We start from the raw sequence: 21,219 nt of genomic DNA on the forward strand, positions 1-21,219 counted from the left end.
TATAAAATTGTGCAGTTGGATTCAAATAAAATGACGAAGTAAATATAGTGCACTAAAAACTAAGTGTTAGAGGACGCAGCCAAAGTCAAACCAGGTAGTTACTTCCTGCTGGAATAATTCAACCTTGGTGGTTGTGTATGGCCATGTGGATCCAGTAATTATTAAATTACAAATCATTGCATTTTTCTTTTACAACCTTTAAAGAAACTCATCTGTCATCACGTTTTTGTGTATAAGAGGATGAGTCAAGATTGCATAATTAACTGAGAACCAGTAGCTTTGCTGTTTTCATACTTCGCAATTAATTTGCTTCTTCTGATATATGTGGACTGTGGTGTCTTTATCAGCCACTACTTGAAATGGGGGCTCCCACTGTTACCGCCGCTCATTTTATACTTTATTCTTGGACATTTCTGATGAATAGCAGGCAGCATAAAATGAACGCTTTGTCCACAGTAGCAGAAGCAGGCTCCACAATGTCAAAGTGTCTTCAAAAACCCTATCCTCTCTTCTTTTGACATGCCAGCTTTTCTACCTCATCCAAAGTGCAAATACTTTTTTGCAATATGTTTTTTTCTGGCATTTCAATTTAGGTTGTTTCATGCACAAATTGAAAATGACGATGGAAACACACCAAGGGCCTGATTTACTAAAGGTTTGCGTGAGCAAAAACGTGTGCAAACTTGATATCATCAGCAAATAAACACTAACCGTATGCACAGACAATGACGTCTTTCAAAAGTGCAAGATAGCTTCTGTTCTTTTAATACTTTTTCCTTAATGAATATGCAACAGGTAACCTGCAAATACCTTTATTTACTACACGCAATGTGATCTAACAAGCTTACAAGCAATTTCATGTGAGTGCAACAGCATCTGTATTTAACAAGTTTGAAAAGAAGGTGCAAACGAATGAAAGAAGAGTAGAGAAATTAACAATACTAGATATTATTCCATATCCAATATATAGCCTAGAAACAAAATTCTTATTTTATTTATTCGATGAACTATATGAATTTAATAGTTTTTTTTGTATTTTCCTCAAAGCTTTGACAATACTGTTGTATTAACATTCATGCCAATAAAGCAAATGTCATTTCGACCTGATTTCTTTTCTCTGTGAGATGGAAGAATTTAGAAAGTTGCGTGGCGCTGCAGAGAGCCCCCAGCTGCAGTATAGCGCATGGATCGTGCGTAAAATTCATCCAGCCAGAGGGAACGATCACCAACTGTTCACAGCTCACCGGTCGTAAAAGCGACACAACCCATTGTGTCGGAGAGGGAATGGGTCGTTGGGGTGTACAGGGCCAGGGACAGGAGATCACGGAGCGACCGGGCACGGTGCGGATGGTCTGTGATTGTTCCCTCTGGCTGGATGAAGCACGATCTGCTGGCATTTCCACGCGTCTGGGTCATTCCAGCATACTGTATCTGTTTCTGCTGGGGTTTCCCAAAGCAGTTTTTCAGGTGTGCTGTCCCAAGTACTTAGTGCAGTCTTATGCAGGATGGGCAGGTACATATGATTTCCACATTCTCGGGACGCACTGAAGGAAACAAACCAAGGTTTTTACGCAGTGGCTGCTTTCACTCCAGACTCTCCATGGCGGAAACCATTAAAACATGCAAAACCCTCATTTAAATACTCCCACCTCCATTGTGTTTGCATCTGTTGTCATCTACGCAATAATTCTTAGTTGATCACCCATAACAGGTACTACAATTACACATGCAATATTTTAGAATGCACACGCAATTTAGTACTTTTTATTTGGGGTGTTAGTAATTCCGGCCCAAAGTGTATCCTAACCCATGTATCTACCAACACCATGTATCTGTTGTAACTTTCACTTCGTCTAACATCTTCTCATCTGTCTCATGTCTAGATACGGAGACATGGTGCCAAAGACGATTGCAGGGAAGATTTTCGGCTCTATCTGCTCCCTGAGCGGCGTGCTGGTGATAGCTCTGCCCGTCCCCGTTATCGTCTCCAACTTCAGTCGCATCTACCACCAGAACCAGAGAGCAGACAAGCGGCGTGCTCAGAAGGTAAATGTCAGTGTCTTTAACCATCCAATCTTCAACAAACAGGGAGAGTTGAGGTTGAGGGTTATGTGTGGGTTAAATAAGTGCGTTGGAGAGTGTGCACATACATATTACCTGGCCATTATGAGTGTATGGTCTTGATTTTCAGATATTATTAAGGAAATGACACTGAACAGGAGGTTGAAGTGTTGGGTAAAAACGAGGGTAGGGGGGAAAGTAATGGTTTTGCCTGAAAAACACATTTGAATATTTTGATCATTAAAATAATGACAGCAGGATAAAAGATCTTGATGACAGATTAGTTTCTTTTTTCATGAAAAGGACAGAGGACACATTTTACAAACTTTATAAAAAGGTGACGGTGAAAAGGATTGACCCCAATTATGAATTCAATGCTTGCAGAGCAAATCGATGTCCTTCAACCTACATCATCCCACATTTTTCAACACCATCTCTCACACACACAGGAAATTTGTTGCCCTTCAGACCCACATTATTCATTGTCCTTCCACATATGCACACACACTCCCTATCTCTGTCACTTTCTCAAAAGTGCACACACACTCCCGCGCACACTTAAAATCTAAGTACCAAATGTTAGCTATCCACTCACTACACTCACCCAGTGGGCTTGACCTTTCTATGGGTTTAGATAAGAGTGCTATTAAGTTAGAGAGCAGCTGCTGATAGCTAATTGAGGAGGGAAATGTCTGGTTTTAATCCATAGTGATATAAGACTCCTAGGTGGCTGTTTTTCTCATTAATATACTGCTTTGAATCAGCAGAAGTAAAATGGAATTTACTTTTCCAGCTCACAATGGAGTGAACTCCTGCACCTTCATGTGATCCAGTTTGACTCTCGGGTGGTTAAATTCTAAGAAAAATCCATTTGAACCCTGAGTGTTGTGATTATGTCATAAAGTGAACCCCACTTTATCCTGCTGATTTTGGGGATCAAATCAGAAATAATTTCAGAGTCACAAACAGCTTGTCAGTGGAAATAAAATAAAGCAAAGTAAGTTTAGATACCATCAAGACAAAGCATATTAATGACTGTAGTTTATACAGATGGTTTGACGATATACAGTATGTGAGATATATATATAAAATCTCTTCAACAATAAAGGGAGTGCTCTGTCTGATCAGGGCCAGAGAGTGCTGAGACAGGCCGAGAGAAAAATAATAATTTAGACTGGGTGCTTTTTAAAGGGTAATGGTATTTTGATATTGTAGGTTTTATTTTATTTGTATTGATAGCAATAGTTTACTTTAGAGAAAAATAATATCACTGTAAATTATGCCCAACACAGCAGTCAGTCTGCAGTTAAAATAGTTTCTTTTGTGTTTGATGTACTTATTGTAAGCATCTTTGGACAATGTATGTGGTTTTAACATAGGTGTCATTTACATTAGGGGCCGCTGGGGACCCCCACCCCTTTTTGAAATGGATGATTTTGTCCTCTCTACTTTTTAAAAGTATTAGCTAAACGTTTTCTGCAAATTAGCTTGCAACAAGAAATGTTAAATAACAAATACAAATTCTACAAAAAAGGTTTACTTGCACACTATAAATAAAGAATAAAATGCAATATAAATATTTTAGAAACATTTATGCCTAAAAAGGTAACTCTTCACTCTAGAGGCATTTCTGTCATTTAGTACTCTGTACTTGTTGTACAAACTATTGTTTTAATTGTACAAACTATTGTTTTATGTGGAGTCTGAGGATTTCCCCTGCAGGATTGTTTTATTTTCCTCATTCTTAGCAGTGGTTGTAAAACATGTTTTAGACCACAGTGGGACAGTAAAACTCTTATTAATGAAGTTCTTTTAGACTCAGTGGCTCCTCTGGCTTATCCATCCCATTAAATTAGTGCGAGGAGAAACTCTGGATACATAACCCATTTTAAATGAGGAATTAATTTATGAAATTAAAAAGACATCCCATCTTATTGCAGGTTTTCAGCTGCAGTCATCGTGGGACTGGTAATGGAAGACACTGACCCACCAGTGTTAACATTTTTAAGAACAACACTGGCCTGACATGTTTTATAAAGTGTTATATTACACACTAATCCCAAGTATTGTTCTTTAAATCAGTCATGTAAATTAATAGGGCAGTGAGTGGGTTGAACTGAAGAATTTACTTAACTAATTAGTGTTATTAGATATGTTGAGAGAACAGTCTCGCCAAAAAGTGCATTTAGTAGCCATTTATCATAGAAAGCTGCAGACCGGGTTTGCCCCTTTGTCATGGAATTGTGCATGTTAAACAACATTAACATAACTTTTTAACAGTTGCTTATTTACACATCCAGCAGTTATGGTGCAACATTATCATTCATTTGGAGTTGTTTTTTTGCCACCTGATACATGTAACTGCTTTTAGCTCCATTTTGGTCTTTCCTAATAGAAATATCTGACTCTTTAGCTGCTGCTTGCCAACTTTGTCAGTCTTTGGGAAGGTAGTGTACAGTGGTTTACTGGAAACAGATGCCATTTTATGCTGAAAACAACACGATGCGAGCAGTGAGAGTAGACCAAAATTAAAAATCAAAAGCATGAGCCAAAAGACACTAGAAAGCTCAAGGGAACTGCAGTGTGGTAATAATTCTCTGTAGGTTTGTCACCTGATCAATTGTTAATATAAAATATTGAAATCCAAAGTTCATTAGAAACAGCAGGCAGCGCAGCAACTTTTAATCCAATATGGTTGAGAAGTTCTTAAAGAGATCGGAAAAATAATGAAAGTTTTTAACATTTATAATTAAAACCAACAGAATAGTTAGTGCGAGTACCTTATTATTAAATTGTTTGATTTTCATATATTTGTGAGTATTCACATAACTATATCATCATTGTTGTTATAAATTCAACCCAAAGGACATTTTTCATGTACACAGGACACACAAGCAATTACAACTACAGAAAGGTGCATGTTTGTCACAATGTGACAAGTTACAGTTAATTATGTAGAGTGACAAATTATTTATAATCTGCTACAGTACAGCATTTTGTAGGGGCTTTGCTGGAGTGTTGGGGCTGTTTTAGCCTTGTATTTATCTACTAAATGCCCACAACTATAAAAGGTTGCCATGCCATCAATACATTTACTGTGTACCTGTGAGCTATTTTTAGTCACGAGTGTACAGAAATACCCTACTACAGCCACGTGTGCTCTTTGTTTTATAGTATGAGTTGGAGAACAAAAAGAGAAGGGAGAAAAGTAGAAAAAGGGGGAACATGGAGATCTGTTTTATATTAACCCTGTTCATCTGCTCTCCCTCCTTCCTTTACTTCATCTCTCCTGGCTTTCCTTTCCTCTCCGAGGTCTCATTCGTCTTTATTCTTCTCTAACAACAGGCTGCTCCAGGCTCATGTGGGGATTTGACTTCACAAAAAGGTCCTCATGTACCCATTGTAGCTTCAGTCAGAAAATAGAAAGTAGAGAATCTAAATTGGATTTAATGAGTCGTTCCCTACTAACTACTGTAGTGTGTGTGTGGGCCTCAGTGTCTCCGCTTCATGTCACCCACATAGGGTACACTTAGCCAGAAAAACAGCCCCTGATGCTAATGTATCTAATTCCCTGATAAGTTGAAAATAAAACTACAGGTTTCTTTTTTAATCCTGCACAACTCAGCAGTGCAGCGTAGCGCCATCAGAGTGTCTGTGAGTGTCAAGGCAATAAATGGACTGAGGTCATACCAGTAATGGGACAGCAAAGTCAAGTGGAGCCACACTGAGAGATGGCAGGTTGTCAAGACGAGGGGGGGGAAAAAACACCCAAGACCAGAGACATGAGGGCAAGACGACAGCAGCAAGTGGCGAAAGAGAGTAGGAGAACATAAAGGAAACGGTCAGAGAAAGCACAGGGAGAAAGTCTGAAGGAGAGAGGCTGATTGGGGTAAAGGAAAGGCTCCACTTGTCTTAGACGCACAGTCTGGCTATTGGACTGTGGGTGGTAATATTAGAGCACATAGGCTTGATTTGCTCAGTCAACCAAGACCACAGATGAAGAAAAAGTGAAATCACAAGAATCCATCATCACTGGGCTTTGGACTGAGTGCTGAGGAGGCCCATTAGGACTGTCTCTGAACAGAATTTTTGCATAATTTACCTCAAAGAAATTCTCCAGCCATGAAATACTACTTCAACAGCCTCAACTGTGGTCAAAAAAACTTCTAAAAACCCACAAATATGAGAGAGTTGCACTTCATGATGTGTCCTTCAGCACGATGAACATGGGCCCTGTAGTGTCTTTAAGTCATTCCCACATATATCACCTGGTTGTGCTGTGAATACTTGCTAGCGCACCGAATATATATAAACTGAACAAACTGTTTTTGCCCCCATTCATCATGAGTTGAACTCAAATATCTAAGACTTTCTCTATGTACACAAAAGGCCCATTCCTCTCAAATATTGTTCACAAATCTGTGTTAGTGAGCACTTCTCCTTTTCCGAGATATCCATCCACCTCACAGGTGTGGAATATCAAGATGTTGATCAGACAGCATGGGTAGAAGGCTGCTTGACTACCTTTTCAGTAGGAATGAATGGGCTTGAGGCTGAGGGCCACAGGAAGGGGAGACAGGTCATAAAGCTAAACTAACCTATTGGGGGGGTTTTTTGACAAAAGGGAAAATACAAATTAAACACCAGCCTTATCCTTTAAATCTTAGCTTGAGACTTGATGATGACAAGGACCTGAACTTAGTTTTGGACTTGAGAATGAAAAATTGAGTTGCTCAGATCTCTGGATGCCAAAATATAATTCTGAGTTTCATCAGTTCAGAGTAAAGGCTCCTCAGACAACCGTTTGGGCTCGATGGACCATCAGAGAAGACTAAAATACTCACCACATCAGTGCAACCAATTGCAGTGCTCTTGCACTTACAGTAGGATCAGAGTTAGTTATTCTTTTATAGTTTTTCTTTTCTTATGTCAAGCAGAGCTTTTGATCAATAAAAAAAGCAGGCAGCACACAACAGCGCTTTCCCTTTCAAATTCATTCACTCTTTAACTGAAGCTATGTAGAAAGAAGCAGTCAACGCGTCTCTCTTTTCCAACCCCTCTTTTTCTCCCCATTTCACATACTGCACACATACATAAAGAATCATTGTTATTACATCTTATTCTCCAGAATTCCCCACACCTTCATGCACAGGAAGCATCCAAACTAATTCCATTACTTTTGATTCACGTCTGGGAAGCAGATATTGCTCTGCCCATCTCCTGTTTCTGAAATGCGTTTATCAGGGAGAGTGAGCTGCAGGACAAGGTTAAAGAAATCACTCACCTTACATGCCCAGAACACTTGAGGTAGCGCTATATATCTTATAGAGTCGTCCTAATATCCTCTTCATTTAAAGACATTCCCAATACGATTTCTCTCTCATTTCCTGTCTGTCTCTCTCTCCCTGGCTCTGTTCAGTTATCACATCTTTCTTTTTGAGGAGCTATCACATTTATCTTTTTGCTACACCTCACTGTAGACAGAGAGGCCGATGTACGGTATGTGTAGGTTAAACACATGGCTGATTTCTTACTCATTCCTTTAATGGCGAAAGTAGAATAAATAGTCTTCATTGTTTATTTTTTCATTGTTTATTCCTCTAACCTCAAAGTGGTCGCTGGTCTTACTGGAGTAGACGTAAATGATAAAAATACATTTCGAATAACACAGCATAAAAGTAACAAGAAAAGGCAGCGCAAATGAGCATCAGAGAATACCTGGACAAATACAGTACAGGCCAAAAGTTTGGACACACCTTCTTATTCAATGCGTTTCCTTTATTTTCATGACTGTTTACATTGTAGATTCTCACTGAAGGCATCAAAACTATGAATGAACACGTGGAATTATGTACTTAACAAAAAAGTGTGAAATAACTAAATTCTAGTTTCTTCAAAGTAGCCACTCTTTGCTCTGATTACTGCTTTGCACACTCTTGGCATTCTCTTGATGAGCTTCAAGAGGTAGTCCCCTGAAATGATTTTCCAACAGTCTTGAAGGAGTTCCCAGAGATGCTTAGCGCTTGTTGGCCCTTTTGCCTTCACTCTGCGGTCCAGCTCACCCCAAACCAACTCGATTGGGTTCAGGTCCGGTGACTGTGGAGGCCAGGTCATCTGGCGCAGCACTCCATCACTCTTTCTTGGTCAAATAGCCCTTACACAGCCTGGAGGTGTGTTTGGGGTCATTGTCCTGGTGAAAAATAAATGATGGTCCAACTAAACGCAAACCGGATGGGATGGCATGTCGCTGCAGGATGCTGTGGTAGCCATGCTGGTTCAGTATGCCTTCAGTTTTGAATAAATCCCCAACAGTGTCACCAGCAACGCACCCCCACACCATCACACCTCCTCCTCCATGCTTCATGGTGGGAACCAGGCATGTAGAATCCATCTGTTCACCTTTTCTGCATCGCACAAAGACACGGTGGCTGGAACCAAAGATCTCAAATTTGGACTCACAGATTTCCACGGGTCTAATGTCCATTCCTTGTGTTTCTTGGCCCAAACAAATCTCTTCTGCTTGTTGCCTCTCCTTAGCAGTGGTTTCCTAGCAGCTACTTGACCATGAAGGCCTGATTCGCGAAGTCTCCTCTTAACAGTTGTTCTAGAGATGTGTCTGCTGCTAGAACTCTGTGTGGTATTCAGATGGTCTCTAATCTGAGCTGTTGTTAACCTGCGATTTCTGAGGCTGGTGACTCGGATGAACTTATCCTCAGCAGCAGAGGTGACTCTTGGTCTTCCTTTCCTGGGGCGGTCCTCATGTGAGCCACTTTCATTGTAGCGCTTGATGGTTTTTGCGACTGCACCTGGGGACACATTCAAAGTCTTCGCAATTTTCCGGACTGACTGACCTTCATTTGTTAAAGTAATGATGGCCACTCGTTTCCCTTTACTTAGCTGATTGGTTCTTGCCATAATATGATTTCTAATAGTTGTCCAATAGGGCTGTCGGCTGTGTATCAACCTGACTTCTGCACAACACAACTGATGGTCCTAACCCCATTAATAAGGGAAAAAAATCCACTAATTAACCCTGACAAGGCACACCTGTGATGTGAAAACCATTTCAGGTGACTACCTCATGAAGCTCATTGAGAGAACACCAAGGGCTTGCAGCGCTATCAAAAAAGCAAAAGGTGGCTACTTTGAGGAATCTAAAATACAGACATGTTTTCAGTTATTTCACACTTTTTTGTTAAGTACATAATTCCATATGTGTTCATTCATAGTTTTGATGCCTTCAGTGAGAATCTACAATGTAAATAGTCATGAAAATAAAGACAATGCATTGAATGAGAAGGTGTGTCCAAACTTCGCCTGTACTGTACATAGGATAAAAAAATCACATATTATTCAGTGAAGGTACAAAATTACACCATATACAAATTAAAACAATATTAAATCACATCTAATTATATCTATGTGAGATTAATCTGCTTTTGTTTCAGTGAGTTTTTAAAGGAAGATCTGCTTTTGATCTGGTCTATACTATACTACATGTATGAGGACGCCCCATCCTCACTGGGGATACAACTAACAATTATTTTCACGATCAATTCATCTTTCTTGACAATTATTTTCTTTTAATCCTTTCGTCCTTCTTGGAAAATTAATCAACTGGTTGCAGTTTGGGGAAGGCCGTTTTCTGTTTCACCATGACAACACTCCTGCTCACAAACATGATTTATAAATTGATTTTCCCAGTTTGGTTTGGAATAACTTACCTGGTCTGCACACAGCCCTCAACCCCATCCAACGCCTTCTGGGATTATTTGAAATGCAGTTACGAGCCAGGCCTCATTCTCCAGCATCACTGCTGCTCTTGTGGCTGAATGGAAAGACTCCTCAAGCAAGTGGAGGCTGTTATTGCTGCATAGAAATGCCCATGGTTTTTGAATGAGATGTTGAATAATTACATATTGGTCTAATGTTTGGGTGTCCACATACTTTTGGGCATTTAGTGTTGGTTTGCGGGGTAACCGAATTCAGACAGAATAAGCCCTACAGAGTTCAGTCCTCATACATAATGTTTATTATAAAATCTGAAATCTTTGGGGGGGGGCGTCCAGTAGCAGCTGGGAACATTACTACAGAGCTTGGTTGATGGTTTGGCAGATTCTCACCATTAAACAAGGTATTAGTCATCTTCTGTGAACTCCCGCCCACCCTGTCTGATACTGTGACCTCTTCTTCTTCCCACGCCCAGAAAGCCAGACTGGCCAGGATAAGAATATCCAAGTCCGGCAGCGGCAACACCTTCCTCCAGAGCAAGCACAACGGACTGCTCAACGACCTGCTTGAGCTGACGGTGAGAAAGACCTCTGAACACTAACAACCACCATCAGCAAAGTGGGCGCGGTCATTACTGGGAAGTCATTTCAAATTTGTTCATTTAAAATTACGTGAAATGTCAGCAGATTGTAATTCGATGTGAGAGGTTAATCATATTGTTCCTTGTCAAACACCCTTCTATTAATGATTTCAGTTCACTGCAACTTAATAGCTTGGATGCAGCAACTTCACATCGGCAGTATGCACACGCAAACATCTACACACACATAAAATGACAAACAATTACTGCCATAATTAACCAAAGGACGATTTAGAAGTCATTTAGAGGCTGTAAAAGACTAGCAGAAGTTGGAGTCATTACATTCTTGTTGTTTTACAGGGCAGCGGTAACAGCAGAGGAGTTATGCCAATAATCCTCCATGAGGGCGTTATCAGTGTAATCACACAAAGTACTTTTCTTAGTCGTCTTTTAGTTCTGGATTTGATTAATCCATGTTTATAAAACTGGCAAAGTCAGACAACAGAGGTTATTTTTACTTTACTTTCTTGTTGTGTTGCTCTTGGTGATAATTAGAAGGTTAGTGCATTAAAAGAGCCTGCAGCAAACGTCAAAAACTGCGCCTGTGAACAATGAGGCAGTGGAGGGCACTTAAGTCCCACACCCACCCAGACACCTGTTCTAGCGAAGGTACAAAATGTTTCTCTTTCCTATGATTATAGACAACAGCTGTGTTATGTTTTGTCATTCCTCATCTTTAGATCATTATTAAATCTGCAATAATTGATTTTTGTGGATTTGGCTGCTAAATGCTCCACTTTTATCACCAGCTAGCTGCTCACAATGTTTGTCGGCTACTTGGTGCTAAGCGGGTACATAGAGTATTAAAGAAATAGTGAAGCATTTTGAGCAGTATTCTTATTCACATGAGACTGATACCACTCTCGTGTTTAGAACCAAAGCCAGGTAATTAGTTTAGTTTAGCAAACAGACTGAAAGCAGGGTGACAAAGCTAGCCTGGTTTTCTCCAAAGTTCAAAAATATGCCCACCAGCACTTTTCATTAGCTCACTAATTAACACATTATATTTAATATGTCATAAATGTACAAACAACACAATGTAGTTAATCCCTGGTCTCAGTTTTTAAGCCAAGCTAAGCTTTTTACCTTCTGGCTCTAGCCCCATACTGTACTAAACGCACAGACATGAGGTATGGACCTTTTCATCTAACTCGTGGCAAGAAATCAAATAAGCACATTTCTTAAAATTTCTAGCTTTTCATTTAAATTACATGTCCATTTGCAGACATCGGCCAACTTTCTAGTTTTTACAGCATGCATCCACCACCACTTTCTCCACTTTTTACTTGTCCACCCTTTTTTTAACGTGTCACCACCATGGAAAAATGTGTTTGGTAATGCATGAGCAAATTGCCTATATCCTTTCCATCTAGTCCATCACTCTTGCTTTCAGTGACACACTCCCCTCCTTGCAGATGGTTACTAAAATCCATTTGGATCTAATCGAGTCCAGTGTGAAAGCTCATGGGTGTCTGGAAGTGGTTAGAATTATCATATAAATGCCATCTGTGAGTGCTGAGCAACCCCCCCATCCCTCTGCATGTGTCTGTGATGAAGCTGCCAGAGCCCTGGTGCTTCAAATTACAGTGGTGTCACTGCTGTCAGTCAGTCAGGAGTCCTGCGTGAGTCTGGGGTGGGAGATATATGACAAAATGACTCTCATGGTTCCCTCATAGCCTATAGTTGGATTAGAAGTTCTGGTCTGCTGATCTTTTTTATTTTTCCCTTCAGGATTTTTAATTTTATGATTTTGTCACCCAGATCATGGTGCCGTTACCATAGAGGGTGATATATTGATAATCCTGTCAAGTTTTCTGAGAAACATGATTAGAAAGACCTTATAGCTCTATAACTTAATTTTCACTTTAGAGTGAAAGGATTTTCATCTGATTTGTCCTAATGGTTAACCTTTTCTTAGCCTGGTTCCAGACCTCTAAATCACTCCCCACAGCACTGATTTTGCTGGTGATTCAAACTGGTCTGGTGCTCACTGACAACCAAACCAATCGGATCTTTGTAGGAAAGGAGTGAGGGATTCACAATCATGCTAGCTACAATATAGATAAAATCATCACTATCACGGTTTATTATATTAACAATACATATCAATGTATAGTAGTGCATTTTCTGGAAAACCTATTGAGAAAGTTTTGATGGATAAAATAGCCAGACGGGAATGTTTGTGTTTGATGAATACAGCTAATTAAATGAATGCAGAAATCATATAAAAATCAAATATACTCGTAAATCAATGAGCAGAACTGCTTTATAATTGCCACAATGGTGTAATAAAACCAGAGATGGTGTGTATATATACACTACAGCACGGCACTGTATGACAACATTTCTGACTGCTGACAAAGTATAATCTCACTGTGTGTGTGTATGTGTATATATATATATATATATATATATATCGTCAAATCACGCTTTTCTAATGGATTGTTGTAAGTTGACTTACAGAAATGACAACTCTTGAATTGGATGAATGAATGAAATGGCACTTCAGTCTGATTATCTTAACAGCAGCATGTTTCCGGAACATCACAACTAGTGTTGGGCAGGGCACAATATAGTTATATACTGTATGTCATGAGACAATAGAAATATGTCAACCAAGGTTCCTATTGTTTCTCATTGTGGGTAAAGCTGCAAAATCCATGAGAACATCTGATTTATGGCAACAAGGGATTGTACAGTGCACATTTACTTAACATCTCTTCGATGAATTACACTGATCCAGGACCGTATACTGCATAACTACGGAAGAGCATTTGGGTCACGTGAATTTTGAGTGAGTTCCAAGATTAAAGTCAGAATTCTGACTTTAATCTCAGAACTCAAAAAAATATATACTTCCGTACATATCAAAGTCCTGTATGAATATCTCCTGGAAGTGGGACATTATTGGTCACAGATCCGTTCATAACATTTGTTTTTAGAAAGGCTGTTGAAAGTACAAACTCACTGCAGACAGTAGTTAATCTTCTTAATTTTCTAAAAACCGGGGTGGAAAATGTCAGGCAACTACAATGTAACAACAAATATTATTTATCACAATTAAGAAAGGTCTCTTCAATTTAAGTCAGTATAAGCCATATAAAATCAAAGATGGCAGATCTGTGACTGAAATGTCCAAGCTCTGGGAGATGAGGGGAATCGTGCACTGTGATATGACCCTTGGTAAAGGCACTTTGATGAAGTACCTTGATTTTTCAGGTATTTAATTCACTGGGTAAGCCGAAAAAAGAAAGTTCCATCTGGTAATCTTGTGTATAATATAATATCAGAAATGTGTCTGTCACAATTAATATATACTTTTTATATATAATGCAGTATAAAATTACATATACCATGATCGATTTATATTATGGTAAGAAAAATGTCCTCTGTGAGGTTAATGCTATCTACCTTGAACCTTGAACACAGGACTCAGTCTCTAGCTATAATGTATTTGACAGTGCCTCTGCCACAGGGCTAATCCACACATTGAAACATCAGAAGGCGTGGTATTCTCGTGCCCACATCACTGTATTGTTCATGTGTCTCGAATCTGAATGAGAGTCCTTGGGCTGGATCGCCACCCACCCAAATCCTTTGAGTAACAATGTGCGCTGTGGAGAGAGAGAATTAATTTGTTTTCAGTTTTCATGTTTTTTGGCAATTGTGATTACTTTGAGACTAAGCTATATTGGAGCCTGAGCTTTGAAACCAAGTCCCATTTGGAGAAATACCAAAAAATGGTTCCATAAGTTTCTGTTTTATGTTTTTCCTCAACTCTTCTGTTTTTCCTCTTTCTAAAGCTTCATACATCCATAATTATTTAGCTGCCTGGAGCATCACATAACGCCCAGTGGTACCTACTTAGATAATTAAGTATGGGAGCTGGCAAAAACATGGTTTAAGAATTAATTTTTTATTAGTTCAACAAACTGAAAGGGGGAGTTCTTCTGCAGCATGCTTACCCAAGGAACCAAACCAAATGCAATAACAATATTAATAGCACAAAAGATGCACAATAGAGGAAATAAATGATAAACAAATCACTTGCCAAGGCAGACCCAGGGCTGAGGGATAAATTCACACCAAGCAGAAATGTGGTCCATTATGTAACTAAATGGCTAGTAAGTGATTTGAAAGCAAACAGCAGGAGTCGTTGGCTACCTGCTCATAATGGGAATGAGAGTGAAATCAACAAGCATGAACCAGATAGTTCAGTTTAAAATGGGCGTCACAAAGCAGAACGAATGCGTCACGTCACCGACTTTTCATTACTGACGAGAGAGTTCCTATCAAAGAGTCATTTCAGCACCAGGCTCTTTAATGACTGACGAGAATAAACCAACAATGTAATTTGTCAACATTCATTAATTTTGTGTGTGTGTGTGTGTGTGTGTGTGTGTGCGGGCGGGCATGTGTGTGGCTTACTAAGGATACAGAAGAGGATGAGCAGAAGCTGATTAAGTCCCTCTCTCTGTTAGAGAGCCAACACCACCATCTACTGCAATGTCTGGAGAAAACCACTGTGGGTACCCTTGAACACTTCTCTATATTTGACTCAGACTCTTTTATCTGTAAAAAATCCTGGTTGCAAAGATGTGTTCATCGTCACTGCAAGTACTGTATCATGATAACATTTCAACCCAGTGAAAAAGAGAGAAAAGCTCTGGCACAGCTTTGGGGTTGGAGCTACAGGTTGAAGGTGCTTAAAACAGCAACACAGCTCAACCCACAAAAATGTTACAAAATGTGTATTTCATGTATTTTCTTTTTTTATTCACTTACGTTATGTCCTGTGTATATTGCGCAGTTGCTCTTTGTATATATTTTTGACATTTTAAGCTATACTGATAACTGTCTGAGGTGGCCACGCTTATTTTACACACCTGTATGCCATTATTAGTGATTACACAAAAGCTGTGGCTGTGTATTTAAACCTGCAGGGAGTTTTATTGCTGTCAAAGGTGTCTATCGCTGTGTGTTTTCCCTCTCATCATATCTGTGCTGCAACAACACACAGTCTTGGCAAAAATGCTTTACAATGTTTACATGTCAGTTTTCACTAGACATTTTGTAAGTTTCATAAGTAGCGGTTAAACCCGAGTCTGCACACAGTGATTTGTATGTTCTGTGAGTCAGTGTATTCTTTAAAGTGTATCATTTTGAGAGCTTCCAAAGGTTTTAGTGTCAAAAAAACACAGATCTGTATAAAATGGTAACACTGGATCCACTGTGTGTGAGTTTGTGAAGGACAGTTTTACTATTAGTTTATTATAAACAGTATTAATTATTTTTCTTTGGTGTATTTTTTTGTTAAATTAGAAATGATATATTACTCTAGGTATCAAGTCCCATGAGTCTGCCTTTTTTAAAATTTATTTATTTATTATTTATTTACTCGACATTCTGTTTTCCTTTCTCTGCACTAATCCCTCCCCGTGTATTTAAACCGCCATCCTGTTTCTCCTCTCCAGGCTCATGAGTTTGTGGATGAACAGATGTACGAGCAGAACTGTTTAGAAACCGCGCTACAGACCTACCCATCCCGCAGCCCCTCTATGTTGAGCCATGACAGCACTGCGGGTACCTGCTGTGGCCGCATGGTAAAAAGAAACACTCCTCTGCCCAATGCCAGCGTGCCGTCCACACACCAGGGCCCCCTGCAGGAGCTCAGTGCCATCCACATACAGTGTGGTGACCCACCATCACACACCGCCAGGTAAAACTACAGGACAGCCGAAACACACATCAGCATCAAACGCTTGGTATCCACGTTGTTTACTAAATTCTGCCAACTTAGTAAGAGGAAAGTAGTTTACAGTTTAGCTGCCCACAATATTTCCATTTAAAGGGTCAGTTCACCCAAATTATAAAAAGACATCTTTTTTCATTTCCATATCATCAATTGATTGGTTTGTAAAAATTCTAATTAAGTAGTGAAAAATGCCAATCACACGTTCTCAGAGTCCAAAGTGAAGCTTCACAGTTGTGAAGCAAATGATTATCAATATAGTTGCCAATTAATTTTCTGTCAATCAGCTAATTGACTCATCCTCTAATCATTTCTTATGTATTTGTATATACTGTTGGGTAGTTCAATTAAACAAAACATCGTATTTTATAAGCTATTTGTATGTTTTGAATGCAAAAATCTTAATTTGTAAGATACATGCAGTGGAGTAAGAAGTAGAATATTTCCCTCTGAAATGAAATGTAGAAGAGTAGGAGTGGAAAGTGGCATGAAAAGTACAAGTACCTCAAATCTTTACTTTACTTGAATAAATATACTTTTCAGCATTGCTGTAAAGCCATGCCGTTTTATGTGCCAAGCCGTTTTATGTGCCAAGGTTTTGAGATACTGTATCCTCCTCTGCATACCTCAAAGCATTGAAGAGTTACATTTTAGTAATGTGTCTTGACATCCCAACTCTCGATATTCAACAGAATTTTTGGTAGAAAGTTCTGTTGAAGAAATTAGATAAATCCCCTTGAGGCAGCTCCTGTGGAAAAGTGAATTTATCAAGCTGATGTTGGAGAATGGGCAACATCTGCTTGTCCTCCTCCTTTGAATGAAGAAAAGATTAATTAAATTAAAATAAGATACCTAGATCCCTGTATAAAATACATCAGCATACTTCTGGTGACTCCAGGTCATCTGCACAAAGTATTTTCTCCTACAAAGGGCAGTGAGGTCTGTGCATTATCCGGAGTAAGCAGGATAAGCAGCTGTTTAAATGGAGCGGGTTGACAGAAATCTCAGACAGAAATCTATAACCTCAGCAGATAAAACTTAAACTATGTGCAAGGCTAGTTAGAACTAGAAGTAGAGTAAAAATAAATGTCTTCAGTAATTTTGTCAAACAGGTAAAAAGTGTGTAATATCCAAAACTGTCACAAGAGAGAATTTTAGGCACATAGCACGATATATAATCTAGCCTATATAATATTTTGACAGGCTGTCTCTCTTAATTTTAAAATTAAATTAGACTTAATAGATATGTTTCCTGAGCATAAATAATAATTAACTTTTAACATGTTAACTTTTTTTATTTTTATTGATAATTACTTATTTACTTGATTCAAAGTAACTGGTAATAAGTAAAAGAATAATTATAACAAACAATATTAGATTAGAAAATTATGCAGAGTGATTCACTTTATTATCATACATCTAGGCTGCTTAATATGCAGCAATAGAGGAAATGTGTTCAGAAATATTCCTTTTATGTACTTTAGAATTATCTCAAACATTTGCATATATGGCATCAAGATTAGCGTGACTACACAAAACTGAACATAGTCTCACTCTCTCGCTCTCTTCTATATTTCTCTTTCCCTAGTCGTTCGAACCTTAACCTGAAAACCGATAACAGCGGCAGGATCAATTGCAAAGGCGGCCGGATCACCACAGCCATCATCAGCCTTCCAACGCCCCCGGCTTTGACCCCTGATGGCGATGGCCTCCACAGGCCCCCACAGAGGAGGCCACCCCCACCCCCGGGTCACCCTGCAACGCCGAGCATCCAGACCACAATAAGCTCAGCTGGCATTAACATCGTCAAAGTGTCTGCTCTGTGACTCTCTGGGTGACGGGTGGATCTCAGTTCAGCAGGAGGAAAGAAGGGAGGAAGGAGAGGAGGAGAAGGAGGCGAAGCAGGTTACACTACCTTTTTGGACACATCGTGTCCCGTCTCAACAAGAAGAGTGCTGTTCTCCAGAGGAGTCACCAGATGGTGTTTTAGAAAAAGCTGATGGTGTGGAGATTTTACTGAGGGTAGAGGATTATAGATATGTGAACCAGAGAATCACGCACTCGTCATGCCGTGTATGTGCTGTAGATACGGACAGAATCGCTGCATTTCTAATAGTTTCTAACAGCAGTACAGATGTTTTACAGCAAGTACTGTGGAAAAGATTGACAGACATTGTGCAAATTAGCATATCCCTACATCAGCAGATGCCGTCCACAAATTCACAGTAGATATGAAAGTGAATTCACAGTGAAATAGTGAAAAGAATATTTTGTTGACTTTAAATTAGTTTGAAGAAAAGTGTTGACTGTGTTTCCTTAAATTTGATTGGTCTTGTTCGTGTTATGTGTTGTTTGTCTTAAGTATTTTGAGGAAAAAACAACTGAAAACAGTTTGTTTTCTTTACAGTATCGTTTGAAATGTCCCGGCAACCGATGCTGCAAATATCGTATTGCTGAAATGTGAGTTTAATGTGTGAATCAGTGTGAATGTTGTGAATGTTTTTTAGTTGGAAAATTGTCAAAGACTCAAACCAAACTGTGCTTTTTAGTTGCTTCATGTTTAAATTTCTGACTAGAGACTGACCTGACACTGTCTTCATGACCTTATAGGTTTTCATAATGAGGTGAGCAAAGTGATTCATCAACCCCCTCGAGCTGACCTCATTAGGCACCATTTGTTCCTACTGAAGAACTGTTTTTTTTTAGGCTTGTTTGGGACTATTTTCAGCCATGGATGAATACATTTTTAAAGTGACAGCAGCAGGACAGTGCATATGGGAAAATATGTCATCCAGAGCAACTGTGTAGCTCATTGCTGTGTTTTTAATGGAGCTGTTTGGCTCATAGGAATAAGCTATATCAGGCTTTGGCCACACAAAAATACTTGTTAGTAGGATCGATCCATTGCTCATTTTGGTCTTTTCTTGGGATTTGTGGACCATAGGAAAAATACAGATTTTCACAAGTCTTATCCCTTAAAGTAATGACCTCCATACAGTATTTTCACAATGGGTAAATTATCCTGTTTATATAAATGTGATTGGTGCTTTTTGTCCTGTGGAATAATTAAAAGCTGAAAACTGTTATGTTGCCTCCACTCACCGAGTGTTGAAGGCTGAGACGGAAAAAATACAAAAACGATAATGTGTGCATTCATCATGAGCATGTATGGGGATTTTAGCACCACTGTCGTATCAAACAACCACTTAGAACATTACAGCGATGGGGCCAATTCATGTTCAGTACAGCATGGTCAAATTAAAAATTAAATCGGAGTCAACAAGGGTAAAATATGCAAATATAGAAATGGTTTGGGGGCATCCAGTCACTCTTGTTTTTTCTGGAAAACTTATTTTGTCATCTCCTCTAACTCCTGTCTTTTTTCTTAGTTTCTCTGCTTTGTTACAGAACCTTTTATGTCTTGAGTTGAACAATAAACAGGTGTTATTTCACAGCCGTCCATGAGCTGGCTGTAAGTTGAAAATATGTTTTCCCTTTGAAACAATTATGACAGGTGTCTGACAGCCAAACACACATTTTAAATGTATTTTAAACCTTTACATTTGTAAAGAATGTTCAAAGATCACACAATAGGAATACACTACTCTGACAGACTCAAGGTCCTCCTGAATAATCTCAAAGATGGTCACAAGATGGCAGCAAAGATGCATTCTGACAATGAATTAAATAGCATCCCTCTGGTTAATGGCCTTACTCCTCCATTAATGTATTATTTATATACCGGCTGCACATTGTTACTCATTTGAAGTTGATAGACGCCTGGTGTTTGGAATAGTTTGTGACTACTTGCCAAGTGTGTTATCTGTATTTAAAAAAAACTGTGTTTATTTGTCTTTTAGTTTGTTGGTTTTGCTTAAGTGGAAACTATGATTTAACTTCATGTGTTCTTCGATAATGAAGTACCAAGTGACATTGTTTTTTGCTGTATCTGTTTATTTTGTGTTGCATTTCTATATTTTGTCATGTTCCTTATGCTGCTAATATTAAAAAATATATATATCACAAGATAATTTTTTAATTTTAGATAATTTTCCTTCTTATTGTTAATACAGAAAATAATGAATGTCCGCTCAGCCGTGGTGTTCATAACTTGGATCTTACCACGGATCCAGTATCCTCACATTAGGGCTTTTTTTGCAGTATCATAGATCACCATCATGCTTCAAAAACAGAAACACCCGCGTGACTACTGTATGATGATTACTTGTTGTCATTACAGTATTTGACGGACTTGATTCAAAAGGCATTGTGGGGGTCACTTTTTTAAAAGTCTTGGCATTGCTGTTTGTGTTGTTTCTTATCTTTTTATCCTTTCGAACTGAGCTCTTCTGTCTGTTTGCTGTGTTTACAGTATGCTGTCAGTTTATTTGTATGTTAGATAAGTGTCAGATAAAAATATTAATCTGTCACAACAATCAAGTGTCGTCCTTCTCGGTCCTGTCACCAACTTGGAAATATTTGAAATATATATTTATCTTCAGTTATTTTCTGTTTCACTTTTTTTTGGATTATTCAACACAAACTAAAAGTTACATTTTATTGTTGGGGCTAGGGGAAATGAAAATGCAAATTAGCTGTTAAGCAAACCGGATTTACATTGATGTTGTTAAATGTCAGTGTTGATTAATGTGTACTGTCTGTCACCTATAAATTAAAAAAAAAGGTGAAAGAGCAGCTTTAAAATATACACATTAAATTCAACATACCATTAGAAGAGAACCGTATTCACGCCATTTCTTTATTTCAGATTATTCTCACTAGCTGTCTCACTTTAGGACTGTCTAGTTTTTAATACTAGCTGAAATTATAACATTTGGAAAAGATGGGGTTACAATGCTGCGTAAAAACATGGGAAAGTGCTCAGAACTTAAGTACAACTCCATGTGTGCTTCGTATTGAAATTCAAGCTAAAAAATAAATTTTAAAAAATCACAAAAACATTTCAGGGTGTTTTTTTACACCCTTAAAACTATTTACACAGTCATAATATGCATAATGTACATGTCTCACCAGA

The 21,219-nt window shown here is 38.7% G+C and overlaps 1 protein-coding gene across 3 annotated transcripts in view; it reads left to right on the top strand.

The window, feature by feature from the left end:
- LOC119885613 (potassium voltage-gated channel subfamily D member 3-like) overlaps positions 1 to 20,688 on the top strand; it is a 160,020-nt gene extending 139,332 nt beyond the window's left edge. For 2 of the 3 annotated variants that reach the window (XM_038695726.1, XM_038695725.1), the window contains exons 3-7: positions 1,884 to 2,046; positions 10,268 to 10,369; positions 14,865 to 14,957; positions 15,907 to 16,151; positions 17,773 to 20,688. In XM_038695726.1, coding sequence (XP_038551654.1) covers positions 1,884 to 2,046; positions 10,268 to 10,369; positions 14,865 to 14,957; positions 15,907 to 16,151; positions 17,773 to 18,010 — 841 coding nt within the window. In that variant the 3' untranslated portion in view covers positions 18,011 to 20,688. The remainder of the gene's footprint in view (positions 1 to 1,883; positions 2,047 to 10,267; positions 10,370 to 14,864; positions 14,958 to 15,906; positions 16,152 to 17,772) is intronic. The other variant, XR_005441373.1, reaches the window with a different exon arrangement.
- The last annotated feature ends 531 nt before the right edge of the window (positions 20,689 to 21,219 follow it).

The sequence above is a fragment of the Micropterus salmoides genome, unplaced genomic scaffold (genome assembly GCF_014851395.1).
Source record: "Micropterus salmoides isolate LMB-PRFRI ecotype aquatic unplaced genomic scaffold, ASM1485139v1 Ms_hic_scaffold_4, whole genome shotgun sequence".
Classification (NCBI taxonomy): domain Eukaryota; kingdom Metazoa; phylum Chordata; class Actinopteri; order Centrarchiformes; family Centrarchidae; genus Micropterus; species Micropterus salmoides.